This window comes from Ursus maritimus, unplaced genomic scaffold (genome assembly GCF_017311325.1).
Source record: "Ursus maritimus isolate PB19 unplaced genomic scaffold, ASM1731132v1 scaffold_11, whole genome shotgun sequence".
In the NCBI taxonomy this organism is placed as follows: domain Eukaryota; kingdom Metazoa; phylum Chordata; class Mammalia; order Carnivora; family Ursidae; genus Ursus; species Ursus maritimus.
Genome location: NW_024423453.1, coordinates 43,850,053 through 43,866,478, shown reverse-complemented (window position 1 = coordinate 43,866,478; position 16,426 = coordinate 43,850,053). Strand labels below are relative to the sequence as shown.

Below are 16,426 nucleotides of genomic sequence, written 5' to 3'. Positions count from 1 at the left end.
TTATAGCTTTTATGAGACAAATTTCAATAAGAATAGTAGAGCAAAAGTGAAAGGAAGCAGGAGTTATGGTGAGGAAATACTACAGTGTGATTGATTACAGATCACATTGAGAAGTAGCAAGTTTGAAGGAAGGATTTTGAGAATGGGAAATCTCTTGTTCTTTAGTTATGTATATTGGTAGTTTTCTATAAATAGAAATACTTAACCACATCTGTATCAAGTTACTTAAAGTCAAAGTACGGAGTCTTCACTTCCCATTAGATTGTAGAAAATCACAAGAGACTCCTACTCCAGCCCCAAGAATGAGAACTAGCTAGATAAAATACATAATCATAGTTTAAAAAAAAATCTATCAGAGGGCATCTATATAAACTACAGTAAAAGTCATAACCAAAATTAAAGACTTAACACTTTCTACTATGATCAGAAATAAGGCAAAGATGCCTCCTCTCACTACACCTAATCAATTCCATTGATGTTAGATCCTAATTATTGCAATAAGAGAAATAAAAGACACAAAGATTAGAAAGAAAGAAGTGAAACTATCTCTGTTTGTCGCATGTATATATAATTGTTCATGCAGGAGTTCCCGAGGGATCTACCAAATGTAAGCATATCTCAGAGATATTGCAAGTTTAGTTCCAAACAGTGGCAATAAAGCAAAATTGCAATAAAGTGAGTTAAGTGAATTTTAGGTTTCCCAGTGCAAATAGAAGTCATGTTTACGCCATACTATATTAAATGTACAACAGCATTATGTCTAAAAAATGTATATATCTTAATTAAAAAGTATCTTATTTAAAAAAGATTTACTTATTTATTTGAGAGACAGAGAGGAAGCGAGAGGGTGGGGGCGAGGAGGGGTGGAAGGAGAGGGAGAGAGAGAATCCCAAGCAGACTCCCTGCTGAGCACAGAGCCCGACGCAGGGCCTGATCCACCACCCCAAGATCATGATCTGAGCTGAAATCAAGAGTCGGCAGCCTAACCAACTCAGCTACCCAGGTGCCCCTAAAAAGTACTTTATTGCTAAAAAATGCTAACCATCATCTGAGCTTTCAGTGAGTTGTAACCATTGATCACAGATCACCATAACAAATATAAAATGAAAACCTTTGGAATACCATGATCATTCCAAATTGTGACATAGAGACACAAAGTGAGCAAATGCTGTTGGAAAAATGGCACTAGGAGACTTGCTGGATTCGGGGTTGCCACAAACTTTCAATTTGTAAAAACACAGTATCTGTGAAGCATAATAAAGTGAAACATGCCTGTAACAGTAAGAACTAAGACATGAATTTAGCAAGGTTGCAGACACAACTATGTATGTATGTTTGTATGTTAATCTACAAAAATCTGTTGCAATTTCTGTACTAACAGTAAACAACTGGGAAATAATATTTTCAAAAATCCGTATATAATAATATCAATAATATGAAATACTTAGAAATAAATCTAACCAAAGGTTTGCAAGACCTCTACACTGAAAACTACAAACACTGCTAAGATAAAATAAGGAAGGCCAAAGAAATGCAGAGGTATATCATGCTTAATATTGTTAATGTACCAAATTTTCCTAACTAGTCTATAAATTCAAAGCGATCCCAATTAAAATCCTAGCTATCATTTTAGGAAATATTGAAAAAATGATACTAAGATTTACCGGAAGACATAGAATAGCTAAATCAATACTAAAGATGAAAAACAACACTGAAAGATTGATACACCTTATTTAAAAATTATTATAGGGGCGCCTGGGTGGCACAGCGGTTAAGCGTCTGCCTTCGGCTCAGGGCGTGATCCCAGCGTTATGGGATCGAGCCCCGCATCAGGCTCCTCTGCTATGAGCCTGCTTCTCCCTCTCCGACTCCCCCTGCTGTGTTCCCTCTCTCGCTGGCTGTCTCTATCTCTGTCAAATAAATAAATAAAATCTTTAAAAAAAATTATTATAAAGATAAAGTAATCAAAAGAATTTGATATTGGTTTGAAAGGAGTAAGATAGAGATCAATGGACTAGCGAGCCCCAAAACAGATCCAGATTTGTGTATTCAATTTTACAACCAACATATCGAGGCAATTCAATGAGGGGAAAAAAAAGGTTTTTCAATAAATGATGTTGGAACAACCGGATATGCATATGGAACAAAGTGAACACTGATCCGTATTTCACACCACATACAAAAATGTATTCTACGTGGATCACAGCCATAAATGTAGATGTTAAAATAATACTTGTAGGAAAAAAACAGGAGAAAATCTTTGTGACTTTGTACGTAGCAAAGATGTTTAAAGAGAAAAAACAAATCATGAAACATCAAAGAAAATAATAAATTAGACTTCATCAAAATTTTAAATCTTTTACTCTTCAAAAGATGTCATTAAATAAACAGAAAGATAAGTCACACACTGGGAGAAAACATTTGCCACACATATATCAGCAAAGTAATTAAATTCAGAATATATAAATTTTACCTCTAAATAAGAAAGCAAGCAATTCTATTAAAAAGGGGCAAGAGATCTGAACAGATATTTCACTAAAAAATATATACGAATATCCCACAAATATCTCTTCCTATGTCCAATAATATTAATTATGAGGCAAAAACCCATTGGAATGTCTAAAATTTAAAACTTTGACAATGCCAAGACTTAGTGATGATGTGGGATAACTGGAATTTTTTATATGCTGCTGGTGGGAATGTAAAAAGGAACAACTACTTTGTAAAACAGTTTGGTGGTTTCTTAAAATGTTAAACATGCCTTCTCATACCACCCAGCTATTCCATTTCTAAGTATTTACCCAAAAAGAAAGGTACACATATTTTCAAACAAAGACTTGAATGCAAATGTTCACAGCAGTTTGTGTGTGTGTGTGTGTGTGTGTGTGTGTGTGTGTTTTGTAATAGTCAACATCTGGAGAAAATTTAAATGTCTCTGATCATGGGAACAAATAAAAAGAGATGTTGTATAGCTACACACGTAAAGGACTATTACTCAGCAGATACACGCAACAAGGAAGATAAATTTCAAACTGTGTGAATGAAACCACATTCAAGAGACCACAATATAAGAATACATTACTTCCCCATAAAACCTAGATACTGCAAATAAATCTGTAAGTACAGAAAGCAGATCAACTATTGCCTGGGGGACAAAGGAGAAGTGGGGAATTGATGGGCAAAAGACACAAGAAAACTTTCAAGGGGTGATGGGAATCGTTTTTATGTTGATGATCGTGGTGGTTTCACAGGTGTATACATCTGTCAAATCATATCTAACTGTGTATTTTACATACGTGAGATTTATTGTACATAAGTTACACAACGTCTAAGTTGTTTTTAAAAAAAAAACAACTCAGTGGAGAACTCAAAGAAACCTAAATGAAATAGATTCCAAAATAAATTTTAAAAATTACAGGCCTTGGAAGGGATGAGACTCATGGCTATTTTCATCCCAGATGAAGTGGTGGAAGGTGACAGAATCTCCCCCAGGCAGGGGTCAAGAAAAGCTGGTTAAATGTTTATCAACCTTTTAACTGCTGAAAGATAGATTAGAACTCAGCGATGTCCCACAATTTATATTGACTCAGTCTTCCATACTTGCAGCTTAATATATATGTGTGCATGTGTAAATACAGTATCCACTGAGAAATGGCAAGCAAAGAAAATGAAACAATTGGAAATGCTAAAAATGAAAAGCACAATACCAGCAATAAAGAATTCCATTTAACTGGCTTAACATCAGAGGAAAGGATCAGTGAACTTGAAGTCAGGTTAATAGAAACAACCCCAACAGAATCACAAAGAGAATACACATCAAAAAAGAAGAAAAAGAAGAAAGGAGGAGAAGAAGAAGAAGAAGAAGAAGAAGAAGAAGAAGAAGAAGAAGAAGAAGAAGAAGAACAACAACAACAACAACAACAACAACAACAACACCACCACCACCACCACCACCACCACCACCACCACCATCACCACTTGAAATCTATGGAACAATACCACAAGGTCTAATGTCCATGTATTTAGAGTCCCCGGGGTGGGGGGGAGAAGAGAGAGGGATGTAGGAAGAAGATATATTTGAAATGGCTGGGACTAGTCCATATATGATAATAGCATTAACTCACAGATCCAAGAAGTTCAGCAAATCCCCATGCATGATAAATACAAAGAAAATCACATCTAAGCATTTAGTCACCAAAATTCTCAAATTAAAAGATAAAAAGAAAAAAAAAACCAGCCAAGAATCATGGAAATTAGCAAATAATGAAACAAAAAAATTTAAGGACTGAAGAAAGGAAACAAATCTGTTTCCCTTAAATCATATATATCCAACAAAATATTCTTAAAGAGTTAATACATAGGAAGAAAAGAGTTACCTAAACATTACAATCATAACAACTTTAGACTGGTGGGAAATTTAAAGATATTGTATTTTAATTTAACTGAATTTCTATCAAAAGTCTTTCAAATGCCTTCTTATTTCATGCATCTAATTTGGAAGTTCACAGGTCTTTGAAACCTAACTCTAGAGTCTAAGTTGACTACTGTGTAAGCAAATATGCTATTGATCATATGCAAAATCATTTAGAAAGCACGATAAAGCTTTTCTATAGCCAGGAAAGGTGGTAAAACATGGTATTTAAGAGGATGGACGCTGCCTAGCTACAAACACTGGTTCCACCACTAACAGAAGGTATGACACTAAGGCAAGTTACTTTTCTGCTCTTGACTCCCTTTCCTCATTTGTACATTAAGCGATAAGGTTGAACATTTCTCAAAGGGCTCAATAAAGCTTTAATTTTAACTCAGTTTTAACAATGCTTGGAATATGATATGTGCTTAATAAATGTTGACTCCTAGTTTTTGAAATTAGGTATAAAATTATTCTAGCACGTGTATGTGTTACATTGTTCCAGGCTCGGTTGACCTAAAGCAGTAGTTCTCAAAGTGTCATTTGCAAATCCTTGGGGATGCCCTGAGGCCCTTTGAAGGATATGCAACATCACAACTATTTTCATAACATTACTGAGATAGGAGATGCTCTCTTCACTCTCATTCTCTCAAAGGTATTGAGTGCAGCTTTCCAGAAGCTATACGACATCTAATAATGTCCTTATTTTATCAGCTAATAGAATGTGTGCACGCATAGAACTTTCTATGGCAGTAGATTAAGTGTGTCAATGTATTTTCACAGATTAACTCAGTTTATTCTCAGAACTTCTGTTGTGCCCTTCCCAGAAATCACTGGTTAAAATCGCTATTATCTCTGTAACCTCATCATTGTTCAATAAATCATTATTTTGGAATTCCTCAGTTTTTCTTACACGTTCATGTAAACACAAAAAATGACTACATTTTGCTGTTTTGCAGTAATATTAAATTATGTTAAGTTTTCTAAACTGCAAATTTTCACTTAAGCTGCTATGTTAGAATTTAGTAATATTTATTCCAATTGAAAGGAAAATTTATTTGTATTTTTCATATACTTATCAATGGATTCTTGGCTTGAAAAGATGAGACTGGAAGACCTTCTCAGCCATCACACCACACCACAGGTATACCTTCTACATCTGCCATGGTGAATTCGACAGCTTCGCAATACTAAAAATTTTTCCGGATGAGATCCATGGTGATATTGATGAATGTGATGTTTTGATACTATACGATAAAATGTAAAATGTATCAACGTTTGTTAACCCTGGCAAAGCTCAACGAACCAGTATTTTCCAATGACCATGGTGTTACAAAAGCACGCAGTAATAAGGAACCATTCACAGAACATAGATTTTAATGGTTTCATGTCCCATATTGCAAGTAACCTTTAAGTTATGATCATGTTTCAATTTTTGAAATTTTTATACCCAAAAAATCTATAATTATCTGAAAACACTATTAAATCACTCCTCCCTTTTCAACTGTGTATCAGTGTAAGGCTGGAATTTTTTCATATACTTCAACCAAAAGAACTTGAATTTCTTAAATGTTAAAAAAAAATATTACTTTTGGGGTGCCTGGGTGGCTCAGTTGGTTAAGTGCCCAGACTTGATTTTCACTCAGGTCATGATCTCAGGGTCCTGGGATAGAGTCCTGCGTTGGTCTCATGCTCAGGGAGCCTGCTTAAGATTCTCTTTCCCTCTCCCGCTGTCCCTCCCCCCACTCACCCTCTTTTACTTTCTCTAAAATAAATAAATAACTAGGTAGATAGATAGATAAAGTCTTTAAAAAAAGAAGAAAAGGGGGCGCCTGGGTGGCTCAGTGGGTTAAACTTCTGCCTTCAGCTCAGGTCATAATCCCAGGGTCCTGGGATTAAGTCCTGCATCGGGCTCCCTGCTCAGTGGGGAGCCTGATTCTCCCTCTGCCCCTCCCCACCTTTCTGGCTTGGCTTGCGTTGCACTCACTCTCTCTCTCTCTCTCTCTCTCACAAAAATAAATAAATGAAATCTTAAAAAAAAAGATTACTTTTTATTTCAAACTATTATGTAATAATTGTGGGTTCTTTTGCCAAATGCACAGTTAATGCTTACAGATAATACACTTCAGGTTTATATCTCACAAATCATTTGGGTAACACCACTTTGCTTTTCCACAGCATTTATCTTAATGTCACACTAATTTTGTATCCACCCATGTATCCTTCTCTCTGATGTTGGACAAGACAATGTACTTCCTCTTTAAAGTCTATATACTGCTCTGGACTCCATCACAACATGCTTTCTCCAGGACCTTTCTTTATAATTACTCTACCTAATCTTCCCTTAAAATCTTCCCTCTTTCTTCTACCTGAATTCCTCCATTTATCCATTCATCCAATCATTCATTCATTTGTTCATATATCCCAGAAATATTTATTAAGCATCTATGACTAATTTCTAACAGACGAGGTTTCAGAAACCCAAAACAAAAAGAAATAAAACAAACCAACACTAGACCCTTAAGGAATGTTTCATGTAGGGAATGGGGTGTGGACAGACTTAAAGCACATGATTCAGTTAAAATGTGATCTCTCATGACATGTGATGGGAAGACAGAAAATCTGCATCTAAACCCAACACAGTACACTGGTAAATGCTTCCTCGAAAAAAGACTTCAGCTGAATCTTCTAGAATAAGTAAGAAATAACAAGGCATAGAAAACAAGAAAGGTATTCCAAGGAGTAGAAAAAGATGTGCAAAAGACAATGACAGAAACAAACAAACAAAAAAGAGCTTGGTGACCAATTACAGTAAAGACAATATGTCCATAACACAGAACTCAAGTAAGAGAATAACCAAGACATTGACCAGCAGAGTTAGACAGTAAAATAAAGCTGGCAGACTCTTTGAAATTATGAACACCGCATGATCTCCACACCCCTTAAAATGGTAAAAAAAGACTATGACAACCTACAGCTACCAATTTCCACTATGTACCGAAACAGATTCAATATTAAGCTAAACATAACTAAACTGATGTTACTCTGGTTTGATTTAGATAGATAATCAAGGCCACAACATGCAGGTGAAGAAAGTGTTCTAACCACCCTCAGGATAGGGAACAAAAGTGTGAAGAAAGAACTCTTTTCAGGACCTTGAACTTTTTTTAACCTTCCTCTTCCTGTTTGAACACTATATTGTCACCCAATGGACCCTACTTGTATCTACCTTTCTCATTTATGCCCTACATGCTAGGTCTTTCAGTTTTCTTTTTCTCTTACATTTAAAGGTCTACGGTCCAAAAAACCACACTTTTGCTTGAAGGTAGAAGGCAACATAATAAATGTGACTTTTGCTATTGGGCAAACAAGGTTATGCTCTTCTTCCAAGTAAAACAGTTATTCCAGGGGCTCCTAGAGATAAAATCCAAAGGCCTACATTAATCCAAAGGAGTGGTCCCTAGGAGAGGACTGGTGGAAGAAAAACTTTTATGGTAGATGGACTTATGATACCCTTCAAAAACCTTCTTGCCCTTGGCCAAGCCATCAGGTGAGTAGCGGGTGGTGGTAACCCAGTCTAAATTAGGATAAATTCTTATAACTTCAAAGAGTGGCAGAGAAAGAGGAGATGGGGAAAGCTGGCAAATTCAGTTCAGATAATTTGCTATCTACCTAAGGAACAGACTCTCAAGAAATATCGAGCTCTCCTATATACCACCACTGATTTTTTAAGCATAAGACAACACAACACAAGCTTAAGAATTACTCTAAGCCAATCACTAGAGAAAAGAACCAGAAATAGATGCAGGGTGTATTAAATTGTTATTTGGTGAACAAAGAGGAATGTTACTTACAATTAACAATGGCAAATATTTTAAAACACTTAAAAAATGGAATTTTACCCAAAGAGTGTTCACTGGGAAAAGTGTCTTTTCCTAATCACATTTACAAATGAATACTAATCCACTGTAAGAATATCTTGTTTCAAATACTGACCTATCAAGTACTGACAATGTTAATGTGTTTATCCAAATCTCTTCCATGTTACAGTTGTAATCCCCCAAATACTCCACCTACTGTGCTATATCTTCATTAAATTTTATGCTCACAAATATACGACTTAAAAGTTTATGTTATACCAGTGGAACATATATAAACCACATACCAATGGAACATATATAAACCACATAACGTTTAACTACTTAGAGAGTATCTGAAGCGGCAAAATCATTGAAAATTGAGAACAATCAGCAGCTAATAACTTCAATATCCTACAAATAAACTTAGACTAGTAAAACAACAAAACTTCTCTAATGAAACGAATGGCATTAGAATTATAGGGGCCTCTCAACCTCACAGATGGAAACACCTTTTCCAAGGTAAGGAGCCAAATAATTTCCTCGTTAAATCTAGAAAAGCATATCAAATTTTGAATAGTTTGAATTGATTTACGAAGGTCAAATTAAAAGTCATGCATGTGCCGTATCCTGTCCCCAAACTCAAAAAACAAGGTAGTTCTACATTACCTAATAAAGCAAAAACTCAGCCTGGCATCCTGGTCTTTTGTAATCTAACCTCTCTTTACCTTAAATCTTTTTATAAATACGCCCCAACGTAGCCTCATCACTCCAGCAGGCCTGTATCATATCACACATTTTTACTGAGTGCTTACGATCCATGGGACACTTCTACTGGGTGTCTGTGAATAAAATGAGAACTAGACAGAAATGGTACCTCCTGCCACCGAGGAGTGTACTGGTGAAAGCAGACAACTCAGCAGGCAATTATGGGGAAGTATAATAATATGATGGGGAAGCACAGGGCATTGAAGGAAAACATAACAAAGCACTTAACTCAGGCTGGGAAGGTCAGGGAAAGTTTCTGAGAAGTACAGCCCAGTTTGAGATTAAAAGTTTGAGTAGGTATGGGCCTCGGGAAAACCGAGCAAAGGGAAAAGAAATCTAGAAACGGAGGGAGAGATAACAGAATGTTCCAGAAAGGAATACTTCAAAGGTGTGCTTGAGAAGACCTGCCGTTACCCCTTCTCCCTCATACTCTGGTTCCTCACGGACATGCACGCACGTGGACGCACACACGCACACCCCACGCTCTGCCCACTCACCTGCTCTCTGCTCTGCGCCTTTCCTATTCTCTGCCCAGAACACCCTTCCCACTCTTCTCTAAATTTAAATCCTACAGGTCCCGCAAAGTCCCACATCAGTCCTCTTTTAAAATCTCAATTCAGAGCCAGATCTTCTCTAGCGAGCCTTCAGTATTTCCATTCTGCAAAGCTCTCTCCTCTAAGTTCTTCAGACCTTACTAGAAAGGCACCACTAATACTAAGCTCATCGTGTGTAATTCTGAGACTATTTCTGGGTTCCGTTAACTCTACATGCAGACTTTAAATTCCCTCAAGTCAGGGGCTGGGTCATAAACTGTGCGTGTATGTCGCTCAGTGACGAACATAACCCATAACAAACCTTGTTGCAAGAAGTACAAAAAAGCGACAGCCTCTGAGAGGAATGTCATAAAATATAAAATAGGCTGAAGGTTTCAAAAATTACAAATTCAAAAAAAAGTTCTTTTAATTCTAATTTATCTTTCCGGTAAAGTGGAGATAATGGCATTTATATTGGGTATAGGAAGAGTTGAACGGCTTGCCGGGGATGTGAGGAAATTCAAATGATGGCACAGGACTGGTCAAGCAGAACTACTCGTTGTTTTGTTTCATCTCCGTTCCTCAAGAAAATAATATTCGTGCTGGCAAAACTAAGACCAAAATCAAAATAACAAATTTAAAGCCCAAGGTATAAAATGGTATTAAATATTCCAAATGAGTTTAAATCCATTCATGTGAAGAAACCGCGTTACAAAGAACTGAAAGCATTTGCGGATGAAATAAGGGGATAGCTAAAATCATCTTTAAAAATATTACAGTGGGGAGAAGGGTTGAAAGAGAAGGAAGAATCCAGCCATTGTCTCAGTTTTCAAAATAGAGAAGGTGATTCCACCAACTCTAGCCTAGAGGGCTTGACGTTCATTTCAGGCATGATTCCCAAGAGAACTGTAAAACTATGGTATGTGAGTATTCAAAATGTGAGGTGCTGTTACCTACAAGCTAGTGAAGGGTGGCAGGGAACATAGCATTATATAAAAATAATAACTTGGTATCTATTCTGCAGAAAGTGGAAATGCATTTTCCCAAGGCCTTTGCCCAAGTCTGTCACAGTATACTCCTGGGCCACACAAAGGAATGTCAACTCCAAAGAAAGAGAGTTAATTGATGATATAATTGGTTGGATATCCGCATAAAGAGGACTACTAATTCATAGACTGATGTAAAGCAAGAAGAAGGTGTCTAGGATCTAGGATCGTACCAGATGTCCTTCCAGTTCAACTTTTTACAGTTACTTAGATGAAGATCTTAATTGTATCCTAATCAAATCTATTAATGCCATCAAATTGGGAAAGAATGGCTAAACTTTATCAAGGAATTAGAATCCAAAAATACCTTGACCTTCTGAAACTACAGACTAAATGTAGAGATTAAATTAAATTGCAGTAAGTATTTTTAAAAGTCCCAACTCACATGTACAACTGGGGAGAAGTATATCTGCAGAAGAGTATGGATAAAAAGATGCATAATTAAACAGTGTAGTGTGGATGCAAAAAAAGTGGGGGAAAGACAGATTAGATTTTAGGGTGATTTACTATACGGTATCCAGGGGACGTAACCAGATATATTCAATGATACCAGTCCATTCATTGATATTCAGCTCCAGGGACCACACTTTAAGAAAAACAGGAGTGCATCCAAAAGAGAAATACCCTGATGATAATGAGACTTTCAAGGCATGTCAATTAAGGATGAGGTGAAGGAACTGGATAGTACCAGTAGAGACACAAGAGTAGTCATATATAAAAGCATTTTGTGTAAGTACTCTAAGAGGTAATAATCAGCATACGAATATTATGGAGATAAATAGTTCAATATAAGAAAAGAGTTCTTATGCTCAGGACGGGTTAAGTAAAGAAATGCCTCCTAAGTTCCAGATGAATCTTGAGAAATGATTTGCCTAAATTGATCTTAATAGTCTCTGTGAATATGGAAATAAGGTCATCTGCTAAGAATGAAAAGAGTAAGGCTAATGTGGGCAGATTGGAAAACCTGGAAAAATCTGGAACAAGTACTATGGAGAATTTGATATGAAATTATCCAAGACAGAATAAAATAACTTCCTAGCACTGTTAACCATCTCTTAAGCTGAAGTTAGAGGGAATCAGATTCTGGCAGGTCTAGTGGCAAGAGATCTGAAGTCTGAAGCAGAGCTGACATTGCTGTTCAAGATGAGTGTGGTAAGTGAAGAGAGGAAAATATGAGAAAGGTGGGGGTGGCCAACGAACAGTAACGGAAGAGAAGGGTGTTGGGTAGTGATGAGTGAGTGGAATTAGTGGAAGGTTAGGAGGTTAAGAATATGAAATTCTTAGCTTTTCATTCAGCAGGGGCCATCCTGAGTGATGAGACTCCCAGAGGGAGGTCGAGCAGGTTCGGTAGGGTCCTGTGAAAGCCGGATCCGTAGATGTTGAATGAAGCCCTGAACAATGAGAGCTGATGAAAAACCTCCATTATTTTAGATTCCCAAGGAAAGTAGAATGTTCGGGAGGTCAAAAAGCACTGGTACTGGGGACAGGGTAACACAAGTGAAAGATGTAAATTTAAAAAAACAAAAGGTAATTGGACGATGGTGAAAGAAATAACAGTTTACAAGCAGTTCTGAACAGGCTGAAAGCCACATGAGAGAAGAGCACAGCAGTGTCTCTCGGTGATCAAGACCATAATATTCCATGGAGCGTCAGTGCAAAACAACTATCTCTTTAAAAAACTGTATTCTTGAACTGAATACTGTGTAGCATCAAGGCATTAAAAAGCCTTAATTCAAGAATTAGAGACAACACAATTAATCTCATTAGACATCTACTATGTGCCAGGCACTAGGGATCCAGTGATGAGTATCCCGAAAGAGATCTGAGTTTGGTAGGCAATATAGACATATTTACAGGTATTTCTAATATAATGCCACATAGAAAAAGGAGACGTGTAGATAGGTCAGACCTGGAAAAAAATTCAGGATTAATAAGTTTCTTTTGGTCTGCCCAACTTCCTTTCCCCAGGGTGTTCACTCCCGAAGCCATTGTCTTCTGTTGGCTTCTTGCTAATTCCTACTGTGGGGAGGAGGAGGTGGTGGTATGTAAGTTAATTAAATTGAGTTGCCTTTGATTTCTGAAAGGGAGGGTTCGTATTATAAAACAAGTATTAATTGCCATAAAGCATTTCGGGTAAGTGATATGAGTAATTACAAGCAGTGAATATCACATTTTTATCCCAAGGGGTAATCATGCCCCAGAGACCCTCAAGTTTTATAAGGTAACCATTCTTTCCTCCTGTAGGCTGAGGAGGGAGCTTACCTAAAGCTCTTCACTCCTTGCAAATAATTCTATTCCTACTCTATAACCCTCATGACTAGAAGAAGATAAAATCTGTTGGCCCGAACCCAGAAGAGAGAAAAAAATATGAAATAGGTCAGACACTTCTAAATTGTTTGAGGGAAATAAAAATAAGCAAATGTGATTCAGGATAGCCAGAACATTATTACAACTCCAAATAAGTCAACTCGTCTATGGACAACCAAATTTGTTCACATAAAGACCTAAAAATTGTCAAAAACTCTTCTTGTATCGGGTCAAGGTAGAAATACTCAAAACTATCACATAGGCACCTAATAAGTAATTTATATTGATATTTTACGAAGAAAAATATCTCTTTCTACAAATACGCAGAAAAGTAATTAGTAGTATTTAAGAAAAGTAGCTTGGGTGAATATCTATAATTAAATGATATAAAAATCAGTGCCATAAAAGTTATGTATCCCAGCAAAAAAAAAAAAAAAAAAAAAAGCTAAGCTACTTCCTGGCAAATCTGACAAATAGAAAATATTCTCAATAAGTAATTTCCTCCAAAAAATTTTCCCTTCAGTAACATACTTTTTGGTTTATTCAAATACTGGTTTAGCTTTCTACTTCTCCTTACCTGGAGAAATTAATTCTTAAGGCTCATTTGATTTTGAACTAGAGATTTTTTGGGTACTGATACTATTTTAAAAATCAATATTCTCCCCCCTACAGTCATTATTAATTGTTAGCAAATGTAATCTACAAATATAAATACAGGATTTAATTTCCCTGATATGCTTTTTGACAAAATTCAAGGTTATCTAATCTTAATTTATAAAAAACACCAAACAAACCTGGTATTAACTAAAGATTTAAGTCTTTTTGTTTGAAAAGTATCTATGACACAACGGTTGACATTTAGGCATGGGAATATTTTATTGACGTATTCATAATAGAAGTAATTTAATTTTAGTTATCACTTCTTTAATTTTTAGTGCAATGTTAAAAGTTTTTCAATATAATGCCTTAAAATAAGATTGTTTCATAAACCATAGTTATAAGAAATATAAGGACTAAGGCTTACGAAGCTTCCCACATTTCTTTTTCCATTGGTGCTACCAAATATAAGTCAAATACCTTTACATTTTCTCCTGCATTCTCTAAATGACAGAAAACTATCTTACATAAATTATACCTGGACATCTAAAAACAGGGCCTTTAAGGGATTATTTATATTCCTACACTTCGAAACACCACAGCAAGTTTAAGTACTTTATATTTCTGTTGGGGTTCAAATAGAGAAAAATATAATTTTTATTTTCTGCGTCATACTAGAAAGAGATCTTACAGTACAGGAAGAAACAGAATATACCTATCTATTCATCACAAATTTCTACTACATAAAGTTTACCTACCAAGTTTCCTGACACATTTAAAAACATACAAGTGGGCCTATCTTACATGAAATGTTTAATTATCGTAACATGAGTTATTCTAGAATATTTCCAGCCATTTTATGTCTGCAGGCTTTATGTAGAAAGCCTACTGTTTGGACAAGAAAAAGTAAACCTTATATATTTTAACTTCGTGGCTATTTTTCTATTTTCTATCTCTATCTTGTAAATGTAACATCCTTGTAGATATCTGAGGACTCTGGACTATCAACCCAAAAATGCAGCAACTCAAATGTTTAAATACAATATCCGGGGCTTCACGACTCCTTGAAGGACATCTACAGACTCAGCTGTGTAAGAACTTAACAGAACACAGACTACACAATCTCGCTCAAAGAGTAATAAAGCGTATACAGTTTTTTGCCAAATTAAAGTTTGGTTTGGAATTTTAGATTTTCATATTGTTGTTATATTTTTATTGTTACTGACTTTTTACCACTCTTCATAGTAGAGCACTTGATGTGACCACTCCTGAAGAGAAATATAGCCATTTTAGGAAAGGCAACAGATTACTTCCACACTATGAACCAAGATCTAAAAATCTCGATCATTAAGTGCTTCAACGTTTATGTATGTAACCCAGAGCGTTAATGATTTTCCCACTAAGACTACTTCAAGTAAGTAGGTAGACATTTAATGATATCACCATCGGAAGACTGACCCTGAAAAATCACTATTGATACATAAGAAATGCACACACACACACACACACACACACACACACACACTATGGCCTGTTGTATTTAAAACTCAGACGGGTTTTCAGTATGTTGGAAACCAGGTGCCTCTGACCCGTTACCATTAAGGGAGAGGTTCAACCTGCATTACTTCAGAAGATACAAACTGTTCATCGAGTGCAAAACGAAGAACCGTAGGAAATAAGTGAGCAAAAGAAAGACGCACGAAATCCATAGCCTGAAATCACATGACCACGATGCCTGCAGCCCCTCACACAAACGCCACTGTGAGGCTGCTCGGCTCAGCAAGGACAGGCTGCAGGCACGGACCCGACGCGCAGAGACGGTTGTGATCCCCTGCTCACCATTTCCCCAAGTGCTGCAGTAGTAATGCAAGCAGAAAATTGGACTGCCAAATTAGACCGCGCGCGTGCATACACACACACACACACACACACACACACACACACTTACTCTTCCGTCCAGCCCCGAGCAGCCCCGCTGGAAGTTTGCTGGATGCTTTTTCTAAGCAATCGGGCGACCGTAGCTGTTTGCTTTCCCCAAGGGCGAACGGCTCGCCCACCCAGCAGCCGGCGGGGTGAAGTTGCGGTAAAGCCGGGGCGCGGCCTCGAGCGCCGGCCGGCTCTAAGGTCCCGGCGGCCCTTTGCTGCCGCAGCTGGCCCTCGCGTGAGCCCGCGGCCCCGGCGCCCTGGCCGTGGGAGAGCAGCTGCCCCAGCGCGCCCCGCGCGTTCTCACGCCCCGGCTCTCCGAGCGCCGCCGCTGGCGCTGCGCGGCCCGGCGCCCACCCCCGTCAGTCCTCTTCCCTCGGGCCCCGCAGCTCCCCCGGGCCCTGAGCCGGGCCCCCGGGCGCCGTCTCCTTTGCTCCCTCGCTCCTCCCCAGCGTGGGAACCCGGCCCCGGGCCCCCAGGGGCTGAGCAGCTGGGAGCGCGCGGAAGTCTTCCCAGGGAGGGGAAGGGGGATGAGCCCAGGCCAGGGGCCCGGGGAGAGGGACTGCCTCTCTGGGGAGCCCCGAGCCGCGCGGGCACGCAGAGACCACTTACCCGGTGGCTTGCCAGACCTCGCGGCTGCGTTTCCGGATCGCCGGCTGCTCCTGGGCGCGCCTGGCAAATCCCCACTGCGAACGCAGAAAGAGAGTGGGCGTCAGGGACAGGAGAGGGTGAGCGGGAGAGGGGACCCTGCAGCCGCACCTGTCAGTCCGGGCGCAAGTGCATCCAACAAACACGCGACCGCGGTACTCACACTTGGGCTCACTCCTGCCTACCTGCTCAACAGGCAGGGCGGGACGCGACGTGCCTCGCAAACCTCATTCCCCGCTCTGCTCCCAAATACTCTATCAGCTCTGGCTGTGGTCCCTCCCTGTCTCTGTATCTCTCTCTCTCTCTCTCTCTCTCTCTCTCTCTCTCTCTCTCTCT

The 16,426-nt window shown here is 38.4% G+C and overlaps 2 protein-coding genes across 7 annotated transcripts in view; one reads left to right on the top strand and one right to left on the bottom strand.

Annotated features, from left to right (window-relative positions):
- GUCY1A1 (guanylate cyclase 1 soluble subunit alpha 1) overlaps window positions 1-16,426 on the bottom strand; it is a 68,287-nt gene that overhangs the window by 49,472 nt on the left and 2,389 nt on the right. Inside the window, exons 1-2 of one of the 6 annotated variants that reach the window (XM_040626387.1) lie at window positions 16,276-16,382; window positions 16,055-16,128 (exon numbers count right to left, since the gene is read on the bottom strand). The exons of 2 other annotated variants lie outside the window; for them this stretch is intronic. The gene's annotated coding sequence lies outside the window, so the exon portion shown is untranslated. 3 more of the 6 variants (XM_040626386.1, XM_040626385.1, XM_008685530.2) reach the window with 3 other exon arrangements.
- Window positions 15,510-16,426, top strand: part of LOC121101560 (basic proline-rich protein-like) — a 15,346-nt gene continuing 14,429 nt past the window's right edge. Inside the window, exon 1 of the mRNA XM_040625506.1 lies at window positions 15,510-16,245. Coding sequence (XP_040481440.1) covers window positions 15,510-16,245 — 736 coding nt within the window. The remainder of the gene's footprint in view (window positions 16,246-16,426) is intronic.